Genomic DNA, 27,756 nt, shown 5'->3' on the forward strand with positions numbered 1-27,756 from the left:
ATGATGAGCGAGGCGCCCAAGAACGCGCTGTACACGTCAGGTGAGAGCCAATAAAAAGACTTCTGACATGCGACAGCCACACTCGTGCGGCGATATATTCGGTGCGAGATCGGGAACGACGTCCCGTACACGATTTTGCTCGATGAAGCCCGCTGCTCCGCTCGTAAAGAGTGGATGGCACTGGTCATCCATTGGGTTGACTCGAAGGGTGAGATTCAAGAACGATTTCTCGATATGATGCATGTCAGCAACACGTGCTCGCATACCTTGTACAATGCTCTTTTGAGTCTCTTGCTAAAGCACGATCTATCCCCCTTCATTATTCGCGGTCAAGGCTTCGATGGCAAAGCCAATATGAGCGGGGACTTTAATGGCCTCCAGACGAAAGTGAAGGAGATGAACCCGCTCGCGTGTTTCATACATTGCTGGGCGCACAAGCTGAACCTTGTAATTGTTGCCATTCTCAAGTCAAATCCAATACTCTGCCTCTTCTTTCTGGACGTCCAGAGTATTTATAACGTCGCTAAGTGCATCGTCCAAGAGGAGGGATATGCTGCGTGATGTTCAGGACAAGAATGTCGTTGATCAGCTGAATGCCTTGTGAGCTCAACACCGGTCGTGGACAGAATCAGGAACAGAATCTTCAGGCACAGTCGACAACGCGCTGGAACTGTCAACTGAACTCAGTCCAGAATCTTCACGACATGTTTGAATGGGCGTCGACAGATGCTGCCGATTGTGAGAAAAGGGCTGAAGCGGTGATGCTTTATGAGTGGGCGACGTCCTTTGAATTTGCGTTGAACATGTTCCTAATGATCAAAATCTTATCAGCAACGAACAGCCTATCCCAATGCCTCCAGAGAAAGGACCAGGATATTCTAAATGCTTTGAGGCTTCTTCGCATGACCAAGACATCCCTGCAGATGCTGCGAGAATCAGGATGGGACGATGTTAAGAACGATGCAATTGCGTTCTGTAAAGACCACGACATCCCTGTCCCATCGCTGGATGACATCTGGCTAGCGCGGGGTCGCCCTCGTCACCTTCCTCCTGGTCATGTGCCGCGAACCATCGAAGATCATTACCGCATTGACTTGTTTAATTCTTATTCTTAGTTTTTTTGGTAAAGTCACGTTGAAGAGAAACAACAAAATAATAAAATATATATAAAAAAATTGTTTAATTCTGTTGTTGACTCCATATTAGCTGAACTCAACCATCGTTTTTCTCCCAATGCCTGTGAACTGCTCAGTAAGATCCCTTACCTCGACCCAGTTGACAACTTCGAATCGTACCAGTTAAATCAAGAGCAGATCGTTGAGTTGGCAGCAATGTACAAGGCCGATTTTCGAGAGCTGGATCTGACTTCGCTTAAACAGGAACTCGTTGAGTTTGTCATGTTCACAGGTGACGAGGAGAACGCCGCCCTATATGAACCAGTCAAATATAATCTGAAGCAACTGAGCATCGTTTTCTGCAAGCACAAACTTGTGAGCATATTTCCTCAGTTGTATAAGCTCATTCGACTGATCCTGACTCTCCCGATCTCGACGGCCACCACCGAGCGCGCATTCTCCGCCATGAAAATCTTGAAGACGCGGCTGTGCACCAGCATGGGCGACGACTGGATGTCCGACTTGATGGTGATATACATCGAGAAGGCTATCGCGAAGTCCCTCGATCTCTCCGATATTGTCGAGCAGCAGTGCACGAGCATGTAAGCTCGCCGCGTTCAAATCCAATAAAATTTCTTTTATACATTTGTGGCGCCCATTGGAAAACAAAAACACACTGAGATATCTCAGAATACTGAAGTCAGCCCCCCCCCCCCCCCCCCCCCCAGTCAAAATCCTGGCTCCGCCCCTGGCTGTTGCTGAACCTGGAGCGTGCCACTAAGAGGTGGAGCCTTGCCATCAGCCCCACCAAAACTAAGCACCTGCCTGGGTATTTTGTACCATTGGACACTCCACCCCCACAACTCCCAATTGGTGATATGGCAGTTGTAGAGAGAGTGGAGAGTTTCCCATACCTGGGCAGTGTGCTCATGACTGGCTCCGGTTTGACAGTAGAGGTCTCACTCTGAATCAGTCGAGCGGCATTATCTTTTCATCGGTTGCGTAACGCTGTGTGGAAGCTACCTGGTCTGTCGCTCCGCATGAAGCTTCAGGTCTTCTCTGCCACGGTCATTCCCTCCCTTCTCTACGCTTGTGAAACGTGGACCCCCCTAATGGAACATCTACGCCGGTTAGAAACATTTAGGCTGGCCTGCCTACGATCCATCCTGGGTTTAACCAGGCTGGATTGTGTGAGCTCACAAATCCTTGAAAGATCTTGACAAAGTCTCATCAGTGAGCTCCTCCGGCAGGCAAGGCTGCGTTGGCTGGGTCTTGTAGCCCGCATGCCCAGCCACCGCATACCTAAACAGGTTTTGTTCGGCCGGATAGAGGGGGCTAAACGGGCAAGGCACGGGCTAGAGAAGAGATGGAGTGATGTGGTACCGGAGGACATGGAGCTGAGTAGACTTGCCGATGACTGGTACCAGCGGTGTCAAGATCGGCCTCTGTGGAGGAGGCTCGTGAAGGACGCTACTGGGCAGTTGGAGGCAGTCGCCCTCCAACAACAATGGAGGGCGGAGGAGCGACGCTCAAAACAACGAGCGGAGCGCCGGGTGGCTAAAGCACAGCAAGTTGGCACAGTAGAGGGAACAGGTGGTGCATCAGCCAGTCATCTCAGTCAGTCGACCCGTGGCACCTGGGTCTGCCCCGTGACCTCCTGCCAGCGGGCGTTCGACACTTCACGTGGCCTCAATGTGCACATGGCCTGCCACAAGCGTCGTGGTGACGTCACTGCCACTTAGTGGAGAATGGCGGTTGTTGTTGTATTTATCTATGTGTGTGTCTCTGCGTGTGTCTCTGTGTTTATATCTGTGCAGTTTACTCAAGACCGGCTCCTGTTTGACAGCGGAGGTCTCCGAATCAGTCGAGCGGCATTATGTTTTCATCGGCTTCCTAACGCTGTGTGGAAGCTATCTGGTGCTAAATAACTCAACACGTTAGTCAATCATACTGTGGCTTTAAAAATATAAAATGCTACGTTTCAGGTAATGTCCACACTTCATGCCACTTGAAAATAGTTCACAAAATATAGTTTGTTCCAAGAAGAAATTATACCCTCAGCAACAAGAAACGCCATCACCACCACCATTATCATCTACACAATCACCAACGCCACCATCATCACTATAAAAACCGCAATCAACACTGTCAACACCACCATCATCACCACCACCAACACCATCCTCACCACCAACACCATCATCACCACCAACACCATCACCACCAGCAACATCATCACCACCACCAACACCATCATCACCACCACACCATCACCATACCACCACATCATCACCACCACCAACACCATCATCACCAACAACACCATCATCACCACCAATACCATCACCACCAACAACACCAACAACACCATCATCACCACCAACACCATCACCACCACCAACACCATCACCACCAACAACACCATCATCACCATCATCACCACCAACACCACCAACACCACCATCACCACCAACACCATCACCACCACCAACACCATCATCACCACCAACACCATCATCACCACCACCAACACCATCACCACCACCATCATCACCACCACCAACACCATCATCACCACCAACACCATCATCACCACCAGAATCATCACCACCACCAACACCATCACCACCAACACCATCATCACCACCACCAACACCATCACCACCATCATCACCACCACCATCACCACCATCACCACCAACACCATCATCACCACCAACACCATCATCACCACCAACACCATCACCACCAACAACACCATCACCACCAACAACACCATCATCACCACCAATACCATCACCACCAACAACACCATCACCACCAACAACACCATCACCACCACCACCATCACCACCAACAACACCACCACCAACACCACCACCAACACCATCACCACCACCATCACCACCAACAACACCATCACCACCAACAACACCATCATCACCACCACCACCAACAACACCACCACCAACACCATCACCACCAACACCATCACCAACACCATCTTCACCAACACCATCATCACCAACACCATCACCACCACCAACACCATCACCACCAACAACACCATCACCACCATCACCACCAACAACACCATCACCACCATCACCACCAACAACACCATCATCACCACCACCACCAACAACACCACCACCAACACCATCACCACCAACACCAACAACACCATCATCACCATCATCACCACTAAAAACACCATCATCACCACCAACACCATCACCACCACCAACACCATCACCACCAACAACACCATCACCACCATCACCATCATCACCACCAACATCATCACCACCACCAACACCATCATCACCACCAACACCATCACCACCAACAACACCATCATCACCACCAACACCATCACCGCCACCAACACCATCACCACCAACAACACCATCACCACCAACAACACCATCACCACCAACAACACCATCATCACCACCACCATCACCACCAACACCACCACCAACACCATCACCAACACCACCACCATCATCACCACCAACACCATCACCACCAACAACACCATCATCACCACCAACAACACCATCATCACCACCAGAATCATCACAATATAATTTACATCATCTCTTTGGGGGCGATATAATTGCCACTATGTAGACCAGGGCAGAAACGTCACTTGTGTGTGTGGTGAAGATAGATTGGTCAGATCCTATAGGTTGGTCAGATCCTCGGCATGGCAATTTGGAATTTAATTGTTTATTTAATGCTATTTTAACAAAAAAACTATATTATTGCGAAAATTAATATCAAATCATAAACTTAGTGTTATGCAGTACTGTATTATGAATAAAATGTAACGAAAACAGACTTTTAAAAAAAATACATATCTTTTTTAATGAGCTCTTTAAAAACATAATCAAACTTTTTTAAAAAAAATATGCCTTTACTTTATTACTCAGCACCTAATTAGTAATAAGGTATAAACTTTTGTTTATGGCAGTAAAAGACGCGCGATTGTAAATCGCACATCGGATAAGTATATTAGGTCTTGGCCCGCAACGCGTGACCGCGAGCCCTGGCCAATCACGACCGCGCGTGGCCGCCCAAGCGGACTGCGAAATCCAATCGAGCGCGGCCCGCGATTCAGGCAGCGGTGGTGGTGAGGCGATTGAGCGCGGTTTATTTTTTTTTACCTTAAAAAATCTTTTAAATATTCACGTTTCCGTCAACGACATCTGAGCGTTCATCTACGATCGCTTAAGTCGCTCGATTGTAATCGTAAATTTGAGCGATTTTATTTCTTGTAACGCACACATTTTTTTTTTACCTCAGGCGCCCAGACTTTGCAAGCCACAAGCGGCCTTAGCAACGGCGTCTCTCATTTGTTTGTTGAACATTATTTTTTTAAATATATTTAATTCACAGCTTTGTGTGACATTGCCTGGAACGTTATTTTAGAAATGTCTTTTTTTTTGTTAATCAAACTAAAAAAATTTTTTAATAAAAAGCTTGCGATTCGTTTTAAATTTGGAGACAATTTAATGATTGCGTGACGTCATTTGTGCGTGACGTAATTTGTGCGTGACGTCATCTTGCCGCACGCGTTCTGATTGGTCGCTCGAGGCTTTTTTTAATTAAAACTTCCCGTGTGATTTATTTTTTTCGCTTGATGTAGACCACGTGCTAAATCAATACATTCCGCCGAATAGTCCAACGTTTTATAATGTTACCCTCCATATAAATGCGCTTACTCAAGTAACGCTTTTCCATGATCGAAGCGTTAACAGCTACTATTAGCTATTAAAATAATTCAATCAAGCCCCATGGTGAAAATAAATAACCTGAGTCTTCTTCTTTGGTTCTTTCGGTAAAGTCACGTAGAATGAGAATAAAATAATAAATTGATAAAATAAAATAACACAATAATATTCTCACGACGTTTCGGCCACAACACAAGCGGCCTTCATCAGGTGAAGGGACGAGACTGTCCTACCAGACAGGTGAAGGGACGAGACTGTCCTACCAGACAGTCTCGTCCCTTCACCTGATGAAGGCCGCTTGTGTTGTGGCCGAAACGTCGTGAGAATATTATTGTTATTTTATTTTATCAATGTATTATTTTATTCTCATTCTACGTGACTTTACCGAAAGAACCAAAGAAGATGAATCCTTGCAGTCACGAAAGCTTTAAATCGAAATTTAACCTGAATCTTTATTGAGACTGGAGGAATTCGATCAGCTGTGAAGCTCTTTATCACATACGTCCAGTTGGGGCGGGTCACAAAGTTACAACAATGCAAAAAGTGCAGTCTCCAACGCTGATTATATCCCCTACGTATGATAGCTGACCTCTCCACGTGCAATGCAGAAGGGCTATTGCCCGAAACGTCGCCTGTTATACAGTAAAGCTCTCTTAACGACCACCCCTGTTAACGACGGGCATCCATAGAGCTCCACGTGTAGTGTATAGTATTGTAGTGTATAGTAGTGCAGTGTATAGTAGTGTAGTGTATAGTAGTGTAGTCTATAGTAGTGTAGTTTATAGTAGTGTATAGTGTAGTGTATAGTAGTGTAGTCTATAGTGTATAGTGTACTGTATAGTAGTGTATAATAGTGTAGAGTAGGGCAGTGTATAGTAATGTAGTGTATAGTAGTGTGTATAGTAGTGTAGTGTATAGTAGTGCAGTGTATAGTAGTGGTGTATAGTATAGTATTTTGTGTAGTGTATATTAGTGCAGTGTATAATAGTGTATAGTAGTGTAGTGTATAGTAATGTAGTGTAGAGTAGTGCAGTGTATAGTAATGTAGAGTAGGGCAGTGTATAGTAATGTAGTGTATAGTGTAGTGTATAGTAGTGTAGAGTATAGTGAAGTGTATAATAGTGTAGTGTAGTAGTGTAGTGTATAATAGTGTATAGTAGTGTCGTGTATAGTAGTGAATTATAGTGTATGGTAGTACAGTGTATAGTAATGTAGTGTATCGTGTAGTGTATAATAGTGTAGAGTAGTGTATAGTAATGTAGTGTATATAGTAGTGTAGAGTAGAACCCTCTTAACGACTGATCGCTTCACGACGAGCCTCCTTAAAGCCCAATGTGTAGTGCATAGTAGTCTATAAGGTAGTGTAGCGCCTCCATAGAGCCCAATGTGTAGTGCATAGTAGTCTATAAGGTAGTGTAGCGCCTCCATAGAGCCCAATCTATTCACTTACCAACCATTCCCCTATTAACGACAGGCTCACGACGAGCATACCACCGCCAATTTCGGCCAATCTGACCGGGCCTTGGCCAATCGGCGACGTCCATTCGTGTCCGCTGCGCTTTGAAGTGGAAAAATCTCTTGAATTCTTGGTGTACTGCATTTCCTATATCCGCTTAACGACCTAATCACTTGACGACCAGTATCGTGGAACCAATTACCGTCGTTAGGGGGGGTTCTACTATACACAGTGTTATTGTCGAAAGTATTGCATTTATTGTTAGTTAGAAATGGGTACCGACTAGGATCGCAAACACTTTGATCGTCGCGATTTAATTTATTCGGTGATAATAGGCGTTAACTACTGCACTCGGTAACCCGTTCCTTTCACATGCTCGTCACGTAATTCACCGTTGTTGGCCACGAAGACGAATTTCAACCACTAAAGTTATGCCACCTCGGGTGCGAAGCAACAAGTGAAATATCTGGTCCGGGATCGTGGACTATAAACCCGGGTTGACACTTGAACGATCAGTCGTTGCACGCAACTTGGCTGCTGCTGCTGCTGCTGCAACTTGGTGGCTGTTGCGTGCAACTTGGTGGCTGTTGCGTGCAACTTGGTTGCATGCGGCAACTTTTCCGGAGCGTCTTATCATCCGGTGAATACAGTAGGAATCTACGTGGCGATTGCCGCCCCCCCCACCCACCCCCACCCACCACCCACCTCGACTCCCGACAAAAGCTTGGCAGGAGCTTCCTTCAAAAGTTGCCATTAGACTCGGCGAGGTTTTATTCGTGAACGAGTGAGCGGACATGTGTGACGTGAACAGCAGCTTGTGAACAATCCACATTTTGCCCCCGCTTAATATATTTTGCGTTTTGTGTTTTCCAACAGGAGATCGTGTGCCAAGCAAGAAGTTGCAACGGCTGTAAGTTGCACGATAATGGATACCTTAGGTTGAGAGGCCGAACAAAAATAAGTTCTACACCCTAGTACAATTGAGCGAACATTCATAGGAAATCATCTTCAGCCAACAACTATGCGATGAGCACCCATCCCACTAACGAATTTGAGGACGCAGTCTCAGAGGCAGGAGCCATCGGCAAGCTCCCAACACCTATCCCGCTCACCACCTCAAACGCCTCGCCCGCCACCTCTTCAGCTACCTCTTCCATCACCTCCTCACCTGCATTGCCCACCTCCTTGTTCACCTCTTCGCCATACTTCACCACCTCCTGTTCCGTTGTCCCTCAGTTCACGACAATTCGCACTCACACGGCCGCCTATTCCGTGTTCCCAACCTCTTCGAGCTTGCTCACCTCTTCTTCCTCTGCCTCCTCATCCACCCTGCCAACCACCTCATCTTCCTCGCCCACAACAACGCCTTCATCCACCTCTCACATCACCGCCACCTCTTCCCCTTCCACCTCTCCCGCCGTCTCTTCCACATCCTCCCCGTACTTGACCACGCCCTCTCATACCCACGCTTCCACCTCTTCGTCCATCACTCCTAGCTCCACCTCGTTTACATCGCCCACCTCCTCATCCTTATTTCCTATAACCTCATCCACCACCACCTCATCGTCCTCATCCACCACATTATTTACCACCTTCTCGGCCACCACACCTCGCCTCTCCACCTCTTCCTGGTCCACTTTCTTCACCTCATCCATCGCCTCCGCATCCTTCACCACCTCATTGTCCACCGCCTGTCCACCCTTGTCCACCACCACCTGGCCCACCTCGTTCACTTCATCCGCTGCCTCATCCCTGCCCTCTGCCGTCGGCACCTCTTCAACCTCATCTACGTTTTCTATCATCTCATCCGCTGCCACCTCATCCGCTGCCACCTCATCCGTTACCACCTCCTCCGCATTTTCCACCTCACCAACATCCTCATCATCCTCCTTGCCCACTCCCTCATCCGTAACATCCTCATCCACCGCCCCATCATTTATCACCTCTTCAAAATACTCCACCGCTACCGCATACACCACGCCCTCGTCCACCAACTCACCCACCCCCTCGTCTACCGTCTCCTCATCTAGCACCTCCTCCTCGTCGTCCTCCACCTCGTCGTCGACGCCGGCCCCCCCTCTTCCGCTGCCGTCTCCCCCGTGCCGCCACTCTTGCGCCCTGCTTGTACCGCTGTGCGTGGAGCCTCACTCTCGGGCGAGCCTCTACAAGGACACCACCACCCCCACCTATTCGCCGCTCACCTCCCCGACGCTCACGACATTGGCGCTCACCTCTTTGCCGCTCACCTCCTTGACGCCGACGCTGCCGAGGTTCAACTCTGCCTGGAGCCCAGGGGAAGCCGGGTAAGGACACTTGAGATGTTAACTACCTCGCCTGGTATACATGAAGACGTGGGTTCAATCCCAACCGTGACGCCTGCTGTATATTTGGAGTTTGTCTCTCTCCCTGTGGTCACTTGGATTTTTCTCCGGGTACTTCGGGGTTTCCCTCCATATTTAGAATCAAAATCACGCGTTAAGCGAATTTGGCTGCCATACATTTCCACGTGATGATAAGCCACTCCGTTATCATTTGTGGCCAGGTCGCTTCTGACAAAGAGCTAAATAGCTCAGTGGGCCTTACCTGATCAAATAAAAAATAGTTTAATTTCAGGCGGAATTCCTTTGGCCCCTACTGCTGCTGCTACCGATGAGTATCTGGGTTTGGTTATTGTCTTCGCTTTGTTATTATCAAGGAGCATAAACCACCACTTGAATTCTTTGTCATCCTCGCAAGCGGCGGCTTTTGGCAAGCCATAGAACAAAGACGGTCACCGCATCGCGTGCTTTCAGAAGCGCTTCTGCGGCCATCTGGAATGCTCTTCCTTCCGATATTAGGAAGCCACTGGAGCTATGTACTTTTAAATTACCTAGGTTGAAAACTTAATTTCTTTATAACTGATTTTTTTGTTTAGTTTGTTATCCTTCCCCCACACCTACGATTAGCACGGTTGGCTACCTACTGTGGGAAAGAAGTTCAACATACATCATCATCGTCATCAACATTATCATGTGCACCTTCTACGTCATCATCTACAACATCATCATCTTCATCAGAGACTCGGGCCGCTGAGAAATACTGTACTGAGATTCCGAGACAGACACATTGAGACTCGGAGACACAGACTGAGACACAGAGGCATAGCCATGAAGCTATCCTGAGATACAGATTCAAACGTTGACACACGTGTGGTGTAAGAGCGCCGGCTGGTGGGCAGCAGCGGCAACTGTGGTGGACGGACAGTGCACACGCCAGTGAGCGTGTTCACGGGTGTGTTGGCAGGGCAGAGAAACTGGGGTCAAGGGTCACGGAGGACCCCGTCTGGAAGCCCCTGGAACCTGCTAGTAGGTGCAAGAAGAGAGGCGTGGCCAGGGCGGAGTCAGGCTGCGCTGGTAGGATAAAAGGGGCCGAGAGCGGGGAGCTCGAGGCTGCCGGTTCTGGGATTGGAGTCGTCTCGTCGCTGCCGTCTTCGCTCGATATTGCGCTGCCAGATAGTTGTTGGCTGTCTCAGTCAGCGCCGTCAGTGTTAGACGGCTAGCGTTGTGTACAGGCTAGGGTAAGTGACTGCAGAGAGTGTGCAGGCGAGACCGTGGGTGTTCAATCAAAGAGAAAGTGCCGAATCACTGACACTACACATTCAATCACAGAGACACTGAGTCATACTTAGTCACAGACACATACACACATTGAGACTCAGACACAGACTTAGAGACACAAACTCAGACACATTGAGACACAGAGAAACAGTAAGATACAGACTTGGAGGAACTGAGACACAGAGATACAGCCATGCAGATATAGATTCAAACATTGACACGTGCAGACTCAGAGACCCTGAGATGCAGACTCAAGACACAGAGACACGGAACTACAGATTCAAACACAGAGATTCAGAGACACTGAGATGTACTGAGACACGGACTCCGACATAATCACATTGTGGCACAGAAACACAGCTAGAGGCATACGGAGATAGAGACACATTGAGACACAGGAACTTGAAGACACGGAGACACACATTCAGGCACAGAGACACATTGAGACGGAGCTAGAGACACAGAGACATGGAGACACACATTGAGGCACAGATACATAGCTAGAGACACAGACAAGAGACACATTGAGACACAGGAACTTGAAGACATGGAGACACACATTAAGGCACAGAGACACATTTAGACGCAGCTAGAGACACAGAGACATGGAGACACACATTGAGGCACAGACACATAGCTAGAGACACAGACAAGAGACACATTGAGACACAGGAACCTGAAGACACGGACACACATTGAGGCACAGGGACATAGAGGCACACAGCTACACAGACACATCGAGGCACAGACACACAGCTAGAAGCGCACGGAGACACGCTGAGACACGCAGACACAGAGACGACGCGCCTGGCGATTCTGTTTGCCCGCCAGGCCGCCGCTCTGCGTTGAGAAGACCCGGGCCGTCGCGTGGGAAGTCGACACTTCCGACTGGGCCATGCATCTATCCCGCAACCACAACCGCGCTGGCGGCGGCGGCGGCGGCGGCGGCGGTGGCGGCGGCGGCAGAATCAGCGTTAGCCCACGCGTTGTCCGACAAAATGGTGAGATGTCCAGAAACAGCATCAACGGCATCGTCATCGGCAGCAGCGTCACGTTGTTTGTATGTATGTGCGTTGAACGTCTTTCGCACCGTGCGTAGCCAGCCGTGCTGATCGGAGGTGTGGGGGAAGAACAGCGTACTAAATATGGTGCGATAGAAGTTTGAAAATACATATATACAAACACAAAAAGCAGTTCTAAAGAAATTAGTTTTCAATCTAGATTATTTAAAAGTGTATAGCTCCAGTGGCTTCCTAATATCGGAAGCAAGAGCGTTCCAGACGGCCGCGGAAGCGCATCTGATGATGATGATTTGGTGTTGGATCATACTTTGTGATGATAATAATCGAATTTCTATTTTTAGAGAGCGCCTTCACTCAAGGCGCTCTATTGACGGAGCTTTCAAAACGGAAACAAAACAATGGAATGGTGTACTTGGCAGGGGCGGAGCCACAGGGAGGGCTGGGGGGGGCTCAGCCCCCCCTGAAATTTTGGGAAAGTCGGTAATCGGGATAACCGGATATCCGGCTGCTGCAAAATGCTGCAGGCTGCCACCTTGTGCTGCCCTGCAGGCTGCCACCTCGTGCTGCCCTGCAGGCTGCCACCTTGTGCTGTCACCTCGTGCTGCCCTGCAGGCTGCTTGAGCGGCAGCCTTTCAAACTTATCGAACTTATCAGCCACTTCAGCGGCTCCGAACCTATTAATAAACTCCGCGTTCAAAGCCAATAAAATGTGTTTCATACATTTGTGGCGCCCATTGGGAAACATAAACACCCTGAAATATCTCAGAATATTGAAGTCAGCCCCCCCCCCCCAAGTAAAAATCCTGGCTCCACCCCTGCTTGGCAGGGGCGGAGCTACAAATTATCGGAGGAATGGGCGACGGCGCTATACCGGTGCTTAGGGAGGGACGGGAAGGAGCTTATAAAGGTAGTCCCCGACTTACGATACAGGGTAGTCCCCGACTTTACGATGGAGATACGTTACGACCCCATCGTTAAGTCAAGAATATCGTAAGTCGAAGATGGCCCAAGCCTAACCCAGGAGTCTAAAAGAACGGTGATAATCTAGCAAAACAGAGCAATTTACAGTACCCTACTGTATAAACTATATCCTGTATGTGTTTATTAATCACAATACTGTATTGCACAGTAAAATTAAAAGTAAAAAAAAACAAGGTAAATTCTTAGCCTACCTATATGAACTGGAATTTCATAGAAAGTTTTTTTTCAGGTAACAATCCTATCTGCTATATAAAAAAAACTTTTAACGTGCATTTAACCTATCGTACCGTATCGCGGTAACCCTAAAACAGACGTGGGCAAAGTACGGCCCGTTGGGCTTTTTAATCCAGCCCGCCGAACTTGTCCAAATATTATTATTGTTATTAAATTAAATTTTACCTTTCTCCTGTAATGCCCCCGTTTCCCCATTAGATGGCGCACTTTGACCGGGAGTCATGACGTGTTTTTGTATTGTTCATGTTCGTGCAATTTGTTAAATTTCCTTGCTAATAAATGCTTTGCTGCCTGTTAAAGGCCAAATCCTTTCACGTAATGATTTTTTAACACGTCATTTATATTAAGTTCACACAAACACTCCGTCCATCTGGTTCCTGGCCCGGCCCCTTCTGTCAAATTTTAGAACCCATTGTGGCCCGCGAGTCAAAAAAATTGCCCACCCCTGCCCTAAAATGAAATCGCTAAAGCTTTGTATCATACCTGCATTGAGCGTATCGTAACGTATCATATTCTGCTGTACTCACCAAGATTCTGTCCGTCGTCTGCATACTTGAACGATGTTAAGGTTGTTGATGGCTACATTCACTTAGTTGTCGGAAGAGGAGGATGGCGATGATCAAGTTACAGTATCGTACCTCGTAACGCTGCCGCATTTGCCTGCCGCGCGAAATTTAAAAATATTTTAAAATTTTGTCATCGCTATCGTAAGATCGAAATATCGTAAGTCGGGGACTACCTGTACTGCAACTACCACTGCGTCTCTACCTGTTGCTGATGACGCTGCTTCTTACTACTGCCTCTTATTGCTGACGATGCTGCGGACGATGCTGCTGCTGATCTCCCAGCTGCTGATGATGCTGCTGTTGCTCATTGCTGCTGCTGATGATGCTGCTGCTGCTTCTTACTACTGCCTCTTATTGCTGATGATGCTGTGGATGATGCTGCTGATCTCCCTCCTGCTGATGATGCTGCTGGAACTTATTGCTGCTGCTGCTGATGATGATGCTGCTGCTGATCTCCCTGCTGCTTCTGACGACGATGCTGTTCATTGCTGACGATGCTGCTGCTGATCTCCCTGCTGCCGCTGATGACGATCTTGCTTATCTCCCCGATGCTCATTACAATGATGCTGCTGCTGTTAATCTCCCTGCTGCTGATGATGACGGTCATTGCCGCTGCCGCCGCCGATGATGATGATGATGATGCTACTGCCGCTTGTCGCCCTGCTGGCCGTGAAGACGATGCTGCTGCTGCTGCAACTGCTGCAACTGCTGCAACTGCGTCTCCTCTCTCCCCCCCTTGGCTGTGGCAGTGGCTCCGGTCGGATCTCTGACCACGGACAGCCCCAGGTGCCAGCCGTGGGCGACGGCGCGCGCCACGTCGAACCAGCCGCCGCCGGGGCCGGCCGCACCGATTCTACCGCCTCCGCCGAACACGTCCCCGGCCCCACCACTGAATCAAGCCCCTCCACCGAACCAGGCCACGTGCTGCGCCGGAGGAACTCGTCAGCGGAAGGTTCTGGACCTGCGAAGATGGTGAGGGCGAGGATGGTCGAGGGTTGGGACCCGGGGTGACTCGGGGGGGTGGTGACTTGGGGGGGGGGGCGGGTGAGGGAGACTGTAGACGATAAGAAAGGGTGACAGCGCAGTGATTGCTCTTGAGCGCCACCGTGACGAGATGTTGACTACCTCGCCTGGTGTGCAGGAGGTCGTGGGTTCGATCCCGCCCCTGACGCCTGCTGTGTATATTTGGAGTTTGCGTGTCTCTCTCTCTCTCCCTGTGGACATGTGGACTTTTCTCCGGGTCCTCCGGTTTTTCCCCTCCCTCTACATGCAGAAACATGCGTTTAGATTGTTCGGCTGCTATAGATTTCCACGTGATAAGCCACTTTGTCGAGCTATCATTTGTGATAGCCAGGTCACTTCTGAAAAAGAGCTACATAGCTCAGTGGGCCTTACCTGGTAAATAAAACATTATTTAGTTTACTTGTGTCTCACAGCAAGGGAGGGGCCTTAGGTTCGGCTCCCGACTTGGGCGCCGGGCCGTGTGGAGTTTCTAAGTTCTGCAGAGCGGGAGTGAATCATCAGATCAGTATCAAAATATTTCGATTTAAAGCTTTCGTGACTGGAAGAATTCATATTATTGGTTCTTTCGGTAAATTCACGTAGAAGGGAAATATAAAAATAATAAAAATAAACCAATAACATTCTCACGACCTTTCGATTGCAACACAAGCAATCTTCATCAGGTGTGAAAAAAGATGGATTCTGGCTTAGCAATCATTGGAAGGATGTGATCAACCATGTCGGGCCTTAATTGATTGTGTTCACGCTTACGGTGACTTTCAGACCGCATTCCATTATCCTTCCTTCCCCCCTCCTCCGTTCCAAGCATAGATGGACTCGTCCGTCTGAACAACTGCCAGTTGCTGTCCGTGGTGCTAACGTTATGAAAAAAACGCCACTTTTTTCAAATTTTCTTGCCGTGGTTTTTCACACCTGATGATGAATTGCTTGTGTTGCAATCGAAACGTCGTGAGAATTTTTTTGTTTTCTTTTTATTATTGTATTATTTCCCTTCTACGTGACTTTACCGAAAGAACCAAGAATATCAAAATATTTGTTTCATACTGGGGGAATCCGATGAGCTACAAAGCTCGTTTTCACAGGTGTCCAGTAGGGGTGTGTAAGAAGAAAGTTACACCAAACAAACAATACAAAAACACGATAGGAGTGCAAATTATAGGAAAGGTAAACAAATCACCGAAAAATATACGAATAAAACTAAATCATATTTTTTTTCTATTTAAAGCTTTCGTGATTGCAAGGATTCATCTTCTTTGGTTCTTTCGGTAAAGTCACGTAGAATGAGAATTAAATAATAAATTGATAAAATAAAATAACACAATAATATTCTCACAACGTGCCGCGACTCTAAGCTTAAAGGTCGTGATCTCAGCGTGGCTTTCTCACTCCAGCGCTGTCCTCCAGACAGTCTCGTCCCCTTCACCTGATGAAGGCCGCTTGTGTTGTGGCCGAAACGTCGTGATTTTTTATTATTGTGTTATTTTATTTTATCAATTTATTATTTTATTCTCATTCTACGTGACTTTACCGAAAGAACCAAAGAACATATATTTTTTATCTCACCAGGTAAAGCCCACTGAGGAATTCACTTATTTTTCAGAAGCGACCTGGCCACAAATGATAGCTCAACAAAGTGGCTTAATCGCGTGGGAATTTATAGCAGCAAAATAATTAAATAAATCCCGCTGCATGCTTCTAAATGTGGGGAGTTAAAACCGAAAAATTCGCACGGACCGCAGGGAGAGAGAGACACACCGCAAACTCCAAATATACAGCAGGCATTGTCAGAGTTGGGATCGAACCCACGGCCTCCTGTGTTCCAGGCGAGGTCGTTAACATCTCCTTGGCACCCCGTTGGTGCTGGCCACCCAACCCCGTCATGTACGGTGCCGGCCTTCACAGGTGCCGCTCGCTAACAGCACTTGCCCCGACAGTCTGTTAAGGCTACACGGGGGGACCCTTCGCCTTTTGTATGTGGGGAGGTGGCGGCGCCTCTCACCCCCTCGCCTCGTGTGCTGCCCTCCAACCCCGCCCGCCACCGCAGGCACTGCGTGAGCCGCCCTCAATACAAGAAGTCGTGCGGCATCTCAGCCCTCGTTTCCTGCTGGAACTTCCTGTTCAGCTCGCTGGGAGCCGGCTGGTGAGCTCCACTGCACTCCCCCTACGGAATCCCCCGCCCACAATCACACAGCCCCCCACCCCTCCACCCGTCGCCCACCCCGTGTCCCGTTTGCGGACGGGACTGGGTCGCGACGCGCAATTGGAGCGACCGCGGTGGTGGTTGTGGCGGTGCTGGTGGCTTTGACTGAGTCCCCCACCGCCTATTATAGCTTTTAGCAGTCTGTTAAAGGCTATCGCATCGGCCTGTCGAGCAGGGCATCCATTGGCTATCGCATCCCTCCCACGTGTTGAGATTCTCGTCAGTTATCTAAAAGCGCCTTCTTGCATGGAGGACCACAGAGCTTGGGCAGCATCTCGCCGCCCCGTGGCTGCTGCTGCCTTCACGCTCATCGTCTGTGGTTCAGCCATTGTGAGAGATACAATTTGCACGATGGATGACACGTTATGTAAAACTAAACATGTACGCTAAACCCGAGCACTCAGTCTTAACACGCTCGCTAACGCTCATCATAATCCTACCACAGACGCTAACCCTGTCACCAACCCTAGCCGCATCATAGCTAATACTAAGCCCCAACACTTGCACTGATCATAACTCTGACCTTACCGTGACCCCAGGCTGCCCCCCGTGACCCAGGAAGACGTTCTGCTCATGCTCGGATTCCGACCTCCGTTTGACGAGATTCGCTTTGGCCCCTTCACGGGGAACACAACGCTCATGCGGTGAGATGCAGGGAGACACGCGGGGAGACACGCGGGGAGACACGCGGGGAGACACGCGGGGAGACACGCGGGGAGACACGCGGGGAGACACGCGGGGAGACACGCGGGGAGACACGCGGGGAGACACGCGGGGAGACACGCGGGGAGACACGCGGGGAGACACGCGGGGAGACATGCGGGGAGACACGCAGGGAGACATGCGGGGAGACACGCGGGGAGACACGCGGGGACACGCGGGGACACGCGGGGAGACACGCGGGGAGACACGCAGGGAGACATGCGGGGAGACACGCGGGGAGACACGCGGAGACACGCGGGGACACGCGGGGAGACACGCGGAGACACGCCGGGACACGCGGGGAGACACGCGGGGAGACACGCGGGGAGACACGCGGGGACACGCGGGGACACGCGGGGAGACACGCGGGGAGACACGCGGGGAGACACGCGGGGAGACACGCGGGGAGACATGCGGGGAGACACGCGGGGAGACACGCGGGGAGACACGCGGGGAGACACGCGGGGAGACACGCGGGGAGACACGCGGGGAGACACGCGGGGAGACACGCGGGGACACGCGGGGACACGCGGGGACACGCGGGGAGACACGCGGGGAGACACGCGGGGAGACACGCGGGGAGACACGCGGGGAGACACGCGGGGAGACACGCGGGGAGACACGCGGGCAGACATGCGGGAAACACGGACACAACACCACGCTCATGCAATGAAACATGGGAGCGACGCGTGGACACAGAGACACGGGGACACTGAGAGACATACAACACCACAATCATGCAGTGAGACACGGCATACTACTCTCAACCCATTCTTCACCGAGTCACTGGTGCGCGTGCGTTGTTAACATCGCCGCCGGGGAGACAAAGGCGGCCGGGCGTGGTGCTAGCCACCCACCCCCCCCCCCCCCCCCCCCCTCGTGTGCCGTGGCGGCCTTAGTAGGCGCTGCTGAATCGCCAGCGGCACTTGCCCTCAAGAGCCTCTTTAAAAACAGCGTATTTATTTATGGCACGGCCCCCCCCCACTCTCCGCTCTCTGACGTGCGCTCGCGCGCGTCAGAGAGCGGCCCGCAAGCTGTGGACGCCGTGGAAACGTTGCTTGTGCCCGGCTGGCGAGGCAGGTGGTTCCGGCAGGTGAGCGACGTGCTGGGGGTGCGCAGCTCTTCGCACGTCCTCTACAAACCCCACGGCAAGAACCGCACGCCGGGGGAGACGCGTACGTACCTGGGGGAGACGTGTGTACGTACCTGGGGGAGACGTGTACGTACCCTGGGGGAGACGTGTGTACGTACCTGGGGGAGACGTGTACGTACCCTGGGGGAGACGTGTGTACGTACCTGGGGGAGACGTACGTACCTGGGGGAGACGTGTGTACGTACCCTGGGGGGGAGTGGCGCACCTGTACGTACCTGGGGGAGACGTGTGTACGTACCTGGGGGAGACGTGTGTACGTACCTGGGGGAGACGCGTACGTACCTGGGGGAGACGTGTACGTACCTGGGGGAGACGTACGTACCTGGGGGAGACGTGTGTACGTACCTGGGGGACACGTGTACGTACCTGGGGGAGACGTGTGTACGTACCTGGGGGAGACGTGTGTACGTACCTGGGGGAGACGTGTACGTACCTGGGGGAGACGTGTACGTACCTGGGGGAGACGCGTACGTACCTGGGGGAGATGCGTACGTACCTGGGGGAGACGTGTACGTACCTGGGGGAGACGTGTACGTACCTGGGGGAGACGTGTACGTACCTGGGGGAGACGTGTACGTACCTGGGGGAGACGTGTACGTACCTGGGGGAGACGCGTACGTACCTGGGGGACACGTGTACGTACCTGGGGAGACGTGTACATACCTAGGGGAGACGTACGTACCTGGGGGAGACGTGTACGTACCTGGGGAGACGTGTACCTACCTGGGGGAGACGTGTACATACCTGGGGGAGACGTGTACATACCTGGGGGACACGTGTACGTACCTGGGGAGACGTGTACATACCTAGGGGAGACGTACGTACCTGGGGGAGGCGTGTACGTACCTGGGGGAGACGTGTACGTACCTGGGGGAGACGTGTACGTACCCTGGGGGAGACGTGTACGTACCAGGGGAGACGTGGTGGTAACCGTGGTGGTGGTAGTGATGGTGTTGGTGGTGGTTATGATTGCGTTGATGTTGATTGTGATGATTGTGGTGGTAATAGTGGTGGTGATGGTATTGTTTTTGATAACGTTGGTGGTGATGGTGAAGACAGCGCTGGTTGTGGTGATGGTGGTGATGGCGATGATAGCGTTTCTGGTGATGATATGATGATGTCAATGGTGATCGTGATATTATTGATGGTGATGCTAACAGTGATGATGATGATGTCGATGGTGAGAGTGATGATGATGTCGATGTCGACGATGATGATGATGGTAACTGATAATAATGATGGTGATAGTGGCATTCACGATTGTGTTAGTCATAGAGATGATGTTGATGTCGGTGATGGTAACAGTGATGGTGATGTCGGCGGTGATAGTGATGTTCATGATGATGGTGCTAGTAATAGTGATGATGATGATGAAATCGATGGTGATGCTGACGTACGTGATTGTGATAGTAATGGTGACGATGGTGATCGTGATGTTGACGGTGATGCTAGCGGAGTCGGCGCTGGAGAAGCTGACGCGTGGACTGCGAGACGACTCGAGGGCGTTCATCTACCACTGCCAGAACCACTACTTCTGTCCCATCGGATACGAAGCCACTCCCCGGCCAGCGGCACATGCCTACCGGTGAGACGCAGGCACAGAATCGGGATCGGAGTCTGCAGAAGGAATCCGACGGGCTGTGGAGCTACCCTCTGCGAGTAGCGAGCGCCTATGAAGGCCGGCACTGTGGCACACGAGGGGTGTGGGTGGCCCAGCACCACGCCCGCCCGCCTTTGTCTCCCCAGTGGCGATGTTTACTACACACCGCACCCAGGTGCTCATCTGAGGCTGATTCGACCTAGGGGAGGCCCAGGTCCGTTTCAGATCATCGTCACCGGTGTTGGTGGCCATGACGGGGAATCGAACTCGGGGTTGCTGGGTTTTAATGCAGTGCGGTAAGCGCTACGCTACCGCTGCCCGCATGCACATACAGATACACAACAACAACAACCGCCATTCGCCACGGTGACGTCACCACAGCGCTTCTACCAGGCTAGGTGTACATTGACAAAGATCCCCCGTGTAGGCTCAACAGACTGTCGGGGCAAGTGCTGTTATCGAGCACCAATGAAGGCCGGAACGGTACACACCAGGGGGTGGGTGGCCAGCGCCACGCCCAGCCGCCTTTGTCTCCCCCAGTGGCGATGTTTACTACACACCGCACCAGGTACTCATTTGAGGCCGAGTCGACCTAGGGGAGGCCCAGGACCGGTTCAGATAACAGTCACTTTGGCGTTGGCCCGCACGATGCACAACAAAGAGGCGCAACAGCGGAGGTGATTGAAGGAGTTGGGTGCCCTTCTTGTCTCTGTGCCAGGGGAGGGGAATCCGTCGCCCTGGACTACTGGATCCTCATCGGCGAAACGAGCCGCAAGCACCCGGCCATGCACTGCAAGAGGTGAGCGGAGCGGCCGCCCGGGCTTGGTCTTCGTTATTGTCGCCGCCGTTGTCATGGCGGCGAGCCCTCGCTCGCCGCGTTGTGGCGCTCGCCCGCAACGAGCTTTCGCTGGAACGCGGTTCTTGCGTTTGTGGGCACTCTGCGCGCAACGCGGCCCGTGATAATGGGCGCCGTGAGAGCGCGGCTTCTGAGCGGGTTGACAGCGGGCTACTTTCTTGAACTGCGCGGCTGAGCGGGCACGGTGGTACAGCACGCGGAGTGGTATGGTCAAGCAGCGGCGGGCGTACCCTCGGTTGCCTGTCCCCGCCGTGCCACCGCGCGGGCTGCGTAGCAGCGCATCTCATCTCGCCAGACTTGACCGACATCATTCGCGGGTGGCAGTCGTTTTTCGCTGAACGCGGAACTTTTCCCGCACCTCCGTTTGGCGCGATCGGCTACGTGCGGTGAGAAAGAGGTCGCACGTGCATGCATGCATGCTTTTCAGGAGCGCATCTAGCGCGTTAAGGGAGGAGTTGCCGTATTATCATCGCGCTCGTTTATCCAGGAGAAGCCTCATCGTGACTGTTTTGATGGGAGCGGTGGCGCAGCGGTTAGCGCTACGCTGCACTACGAATCCCGGCGACCCGAGTTCGATTCCCGCTCGCAGGCTAAACAGCAACACCACAGTGACGATTATCTGAACCTGGTCCTGGGCCTCGCCTCGGTCGAACCGGCCTCAAACGAGTACCTGGTGCGGTGCGCAGTAACAGTAAACATCGCCACTGGGGGAGACAAAGGCGGCCGGGCGTGGTGCTGGTCCACCCACCCCCTCGTGTGCCACAGTTGCGGTAGCCTTCACAGGTGCTGCTCGCTAGCAGCACTTGCCCCGGCAGTCTGTTAAGGCTACACGGGGGGACCCTTTGTCCGTGCGTGTGTGTGTGTGTGTGTCAGGTGGGTTGACGTGGTCACGGACCTCAGCTGCCAGAGCCCTGAGTTTCTGGACATCAGACGCACGGAGAAAGGCCTCCAGCAGAGAAAAACCAACAAGGTGCAGCCTACACAGACAAAGATCACCTCCCCCCCCCCTCCCCCCCATCGTCGCATAGCCTCAAAACCGACTGCCTCCAGTGAGGAGGCCGTGAGGTTCAGTCCCACACGTTTTTTTTTTTTCCTGCAGTGTACAAAGGGTGGTCCAGATGTCTTGTGACCCCCCCCCCACCCGTTAAACTCTCTAAAAATGTTCAGGGTCAATTGATTTGGGGGGGGGGTGGGGGGGGGTCACAAGACGTCCGGACCACAATGTCCAGTGCTGTACACGGATAGTACGTCACCATGGGAGTCCAGTTGACCGTGTCCAGTTTACAATGGGAGTCCATGGGATCCCAATTTACCATCGGATTCCAGTTCACCATGAAAGTTCAGTTTACCATGGAAGTCCAGCTTACAATGGGAATCCAGTTCACCATGGGATCCCAATTTACCATCGGATTCCAGTTCACCATGGGAGTCCAGTTCACCATGGGAGTCCAGTTCACCATGGGAGTCCAGTTCACCATGGGATCCCAATTTACCATCGGATTCCAGTTCACCATGGGAGTCCAGTTTACCATGGGAGTCCAGTTCACCATGGGAGTCCAGTTAACCATGGGATCCCAATTTACTATCGGGATTCCAGTTCATCATGGGAGTCCAGTTTACCATGGGAGTCCAGTTTACCATGGGAGTCCAGTTCACCATGAGCAGGGTTCAAGTGCAACCCGCGGCTCTGGAGTGGCACGCCGGCTCTTCAAGGGAACCGACATCCGTGGGCGACGCAATTATTTATTTACTTCAGGAGCCACCACCGTCTAAATGTTCGAGAAAACAACGCCACCTCTCTTTCTCCTCCTCCTCCTCCTCCTCGTCGTCGTCGTCGTCGTCGTTTTGGCTTGCCCACCACCCCTCCGGCGTAGGGTGCCGCTAACGCGAACAAGGACGGTGGGTTTTGGGGGTGTTGCACCGCTCACCGGTGAGGCTGGTTGTCAATTAGCGGCGACCCGTCGCTGTACTCGAATCGTCAATGCCGTCGGGTTTTAAACTCTTCCCCCTTCCGCCCCGCCGCCACCACCCCCAACGCACAACCGGCTAGCGCTGCGCTGATATAATCGGCGCGTCCTGCTCACGTGACAAACTCTTGCCAATCGGCCACGTGTGTTTGTATTCACGCGATCTAACCCAACAACAACGACGACGACGACGACGACGACCAAACCACCTCTGTCGCGGATGCCCTCAAGAACGTGACCAGGCCGGCCCGCGACGGGCCGAGGGTTCTCCCGATACGGCACCGCGATGACCGCTGCCGCGCGGAATTCGACGTCCTCACCGCTGACGACGGTTATTAACTAAATCCCCGGGAGGGTGGGCGGGCCGTCTCTCTGTCATCCCCCACTTGCCGCCACCCCCGCTCCCACCCTCGCCCCGCAGGTCGGGGGCAATCTGCACTGCATAATGGCGTTCCATCGACCCCACCAGCCGCCCCGGGGAATCTGCCGGCCCCTCGGCGTGCGCGGCTGCGGCTGCGGCCGCGGTTGCGGTGGCTGCCGCGGCGGCGCTGGCAACGGCACGGCCGCACAACCACGTCCTGCCTCCCTCGCCTCTCCTCGACTTGCTTCTGCTCCTCCGCCCGCCGCTCCTCCTCCTCCTCCTCCTCCTCCACATTCCCCGACGTTCCTCTCGGGAGCGAACAGGCCGCGGCGCGCGACGGGAGCGGCCGCGGCCGCGAATTCGAGTCCCCGTGGCTTCGCGGCGCCGCGGCCGGCACGTTGACCGCGGGAGATGGAACGCAGCGCCTCCGATCAGCGCGGAATTTGGCTGCGCACGCTGCGAAAGAAGCTCAGCATGCGTACGTAGCGGGGGGGCGTGCACGCAGCCTGGCACAGGCCGCCGCGGTGGTGTCACCGCCACTTAGTGGCGAATGGCGGTTGTTGTTGTTTGTTGTTTGTTGTTGTTTGTTGTTGTTTGTTGTTGTTGTTGTTGTCGGCACGCACGGCGGCGCAGCGGTTAGCGCGCTGACAATCGAACCCGGCGGCCCGGGATTCGATTCCCGATCACGGCCGACACCGGTGACAATTATCTGTACCGGTCCTGGGGACTCCCCTCGGTCGCATCAAATAAGCACCCGGTGTGGTGTGTAAACATTGCACCCGGCGCGGTGTGCGAACATCGCCACTGGGGAGACAAAGGCGGCCGGGCGCGGTGGTGGCCACCCACCCTGTCGCGTGCCGCGCCGGCCTTCATAGCCGCTGCTGCTCGCTAACGGCACTTGCCGCCAATTGTGTTAAGGCTATACGGGGGGATCTCTGTCTTTTTTAATTGGGTTTGTGTGCGTTTGTCAGTATGTACGTGTGTGTGTGTGTTTATATTTACAAATGTACGTAATTGTGCATCCGTGAATCTGTATCCTTTTATGTGTCTGTGTGTGTGTGTATATGCACACTTGCCAAGGTGGATATTGTTTTTTTCGTGGTTTAGTGGTAATTGATTGCCGCTCGCACCCGTCCAGAGCCCCCTTTGGCCGCTGTGGTGGCTACAAACGCAATGAGGGGAATGGCCAATCGAAATTGGCGCCCTCCCCCCATGGCACTGCTCACCACGGCGTTACCAAGTTGGCACAGTAGGGGGCACAGGTGGTGCATCGGCCAGTCGTCTCAGTCGACTCACGGCACCTGGGTCTGCCCCGTGACCTCCTGCGGGCAGGCGTTCGACACTTCACGTGGCCTCAACGTGCACGTAGCCTGGCGCAAGCGCCGTGGTTACGTCACCGCCACTTGGTAGCGAACGGCGGTCGTTGTTGTTGTTGTTGCACACTTGTCCCATTAGTCTGCTGAAGGCTATATGTGGTGGTGGTGGTGGTGATGGTGGTGGGCGGAGATCTTGAGAAAAGAATTCCGCCTCTTATGTCGGTTGCTGACCCCTGGCTCAGATGTATCTGCCGTGCTGGGTTTTCGCGGTAAAGGAACCAGCGCATGATCATTGCGGTCCGTTGGAAGGTCGGGGCTGGGGTGGGGGGCCTTCGTGCCGTTAAGTTCTCTCCAAATTAATCCGATTATTATTTTTGATCGGCGGCGAAAGTTTCGAAGGTGACAGTTGATCATCGATTATCCGGCGGCTTTTGCGGTGCGCGCCGTATTTTCAAAAACGCCGGATAATCGCTAAAGCGTGATTTGAAACAGCTTATTTTTTGCACATTCTTGAATGACGTGTTTTTAGTTGTAGTTATATGCTCTGTGTGTGTTTCAAATGTATTTACGTCGTGAAATTGGCATAAATAAGCATACAAATAGACAAAAGTAAATATTCTACTTTAAAAAGTGACTGTGTTATAACTGTACCGTACTTGCCCCTCCAATCTCGGGGTGATGTATATCCGTGCAGTATATTCATTAAGTTGTATGTGGTGTATAATGTACCGTATATAATACAGTAAAACCTTGGATTGCGAGCATAATTCGTTCCGGAAACGTGTTTGTAATCTAAAGCACTCGTATATCAAAGCACTCGTAAATCAGTTGTGATCACGTGACGCTCGGCAGTACAAAGCGTGTACACGTACTACTACTCGTATTGCTAAAACCTCGCTCGTTTACCAAATTAATATTTATTTAAAAAATTTGCTCGTCTTGCAAAACACTCGCAGACCAAGTTACTCGCAATCCACAAGGTTTTACTTTGTATTTAATATATGACACTGAAATCAAGCATAGCTGCCTTTTTTTGTCACGCACACAAAGCGGGTGCCGATCGCCAGACGGTGGTTAACAGACATTTGGAGCGTTTGCCGGTTTCGCCGGATCGGCACCCGGGATCCGCCGGACAATGTTGGAAGCGGCCGGGTGAAACGCGCGCCCGAGAATCGATGATAAGTCTGCACTCATTTTGGGGAAAAATATTCCCCGTCGGCAAACTCTCCTCGGGCCTGCGAGGAGCCGAGCCGGTGTGTGTGTGTGTCTTTTTGTTTTTTCCCCCGCTGGAATTGTACGGGACGCTCGGAGCGGCGCTCCGTGGTGGAGATGTCGAGGATGCGCCCCGGTGACCCCGTTCGGCACGAGTCGGCATTCAGTCTGTTGGGGCCCTTTGTCTTAGAGCAGGGGTGGGGAACGTCCGGCCCACGAAATAATTTGGGCTCTGGCCCTGCCAAGGCAACCGCAGGCTGGACTCGAAATTCAATAAATCTAGGAGATCAAACCTGGAAAAGCAGTTGCGAGTAGCAACAGCAACACCGTCATCAATAGCCAGCTAACATCATCACCACGCCTCGCCAAAGAGAAGCAGTTACAGCCCATCGCATTAGGGGTGAGTTCATTAAATGTTTGACCAAATATAACGGGCAAATTTTAAAGTTGATCATTTTGTATGGCCCGCGAATTCTTTTATAAATATCCAAATGGCCCTTGGCAGAAAAAAGGTTCCCCGCCCCTGAGTCTTAGATAGTGTTGGTGGTGATAGTGTTGGTGGTGGTGACAGCTGTCATTGGTGGTGAATATTTTGGTGATGGCGGTGGTGACGGTACTTCGGGTAACATAACAAACGCGTGTTTAAATCTTCAACACGCGTGTGTGTGAAACGGTGGGACACAACCCACGCGTGCGATTACTATGGAAGAGCCGTGTGGTTTCGATTCGTGTCTTTAATGTATATGGGTATATTTTTTAATCGTAACATTACAGTATTGTATTTTTTTTTGGATTGCACGTGTGTAATATTGGGGGTATTCACTTTACAATTAATAAAATGGGAATACGAACATTTTAGCCTTTTTGATGTAATTTGTTTGACTCATAACTTACTGGGCACAGACCCCAAATGCCAAGGGCCCACGGCCAAATGGAAGTTTAAAGTTGGAATCATTAAAGAGTGTGCGACACGTTCATTTACATCAACGAGGATCGTGGATTCGACCCCCGATCCTGACGCCTGCTGCTGTATATTTGGAGTATGCAGTGTCTCTCATCATCATCATCACGGTGGCTAGGAGATGTTAACTACCTCGCCAGGTGTACAGTCTGCGTGTGTCTCTTTCATCATCACGGTGGCTAGGAGATGTTGACTACCTCGCCTGGTGTACAGTCTGCGTGTCTCTCTCTCATCATCATCACGGTGGCTAGGAGATGTTGACTACCTCGCCTGGTGTACAGTCTGCGTGTCTCTCATCATCACGGTGGCTAGGAGATGTTGACTACCTCGCCTGGTGTACAGTCTGCGTGTCTCTCATCATCATCATTATCACGGTGGCTAGGAGATGTTAACTACCTCGCCTGGTGTGTAGTCTGCTTGTCTCTCATCATCATCATCACGGTGGCTAGATGTTGACTACCTCGCCTGGTGTACAGTCTGCGTGTCTCTCATCATCGTCACGGTGGCTAGATGTTGACTACCTCGCCTGGTGTACAGTCTGCATGTCTCTCATCATCACGGTGGCTAGGAGATGTTGACTACCTCGCCTGGTGTACAGTCTGCGTGTCTCTCTCATCATCATCACGGTGGCTAGGAGATGTTGACTACCTCGCCTGGTGTAGTCTGCATGTCTCTCATCATCACGGTGGCTAGGAG

At 51.8% G+C, this 27,756-nt stretch overlaps 1 protein-coding gene across 1 annotated transcript; it reads left to right on the forward strand.

Annotated features, from left to right (window-relative positions):
• On the forward strand, positions 1-26,952 carry BIVM (basic, immunoglobulin-like variable motif containing). The gene is made up of 14 exons (XM_076054024.1): positions 1-40; positions 1,408-1,717; positions 5,168-5,253; positions 8,187-8,220; positions 9,341-9,613; positions 11,738-11,907; positions 14,459-14,681; positions 16,777-16,872; positions 17,472-17,576; positions 18,715-18,809; positions 20,240-20,372; positions 21,106-21,186; positions 22,117-22,213; positions 23,632-26,952. Exons 1-14 carry the CDS (start codon positions 1-3, stop codon positions 23,971-23,973), a joined length of 2,085 nt encoding a protein of 694 aa, XP_075910139.1. The 3' UTR covers positions 23,974-26,952.
• Positions 26,953-27,756: the final 804 nt, after the last annotated feature.

The sequence above is a fragment of the Petromyzon marinus genome, chromosome 64, assembly GCF_048934315.1.
Source record: "Petromyzon marinus isolate PM22_M1 ecotype Great Lakes invasive population chromosome 64, UKy_Petmar_22M1.pri1.0, whole genome shotgun sequence".
NCBI lineage: Eukaryota > Metazoa > Chordata > Hyperoartia > Petromyzontiformes > Petromyzontidae > Petromyzon > Petromyzon marinus.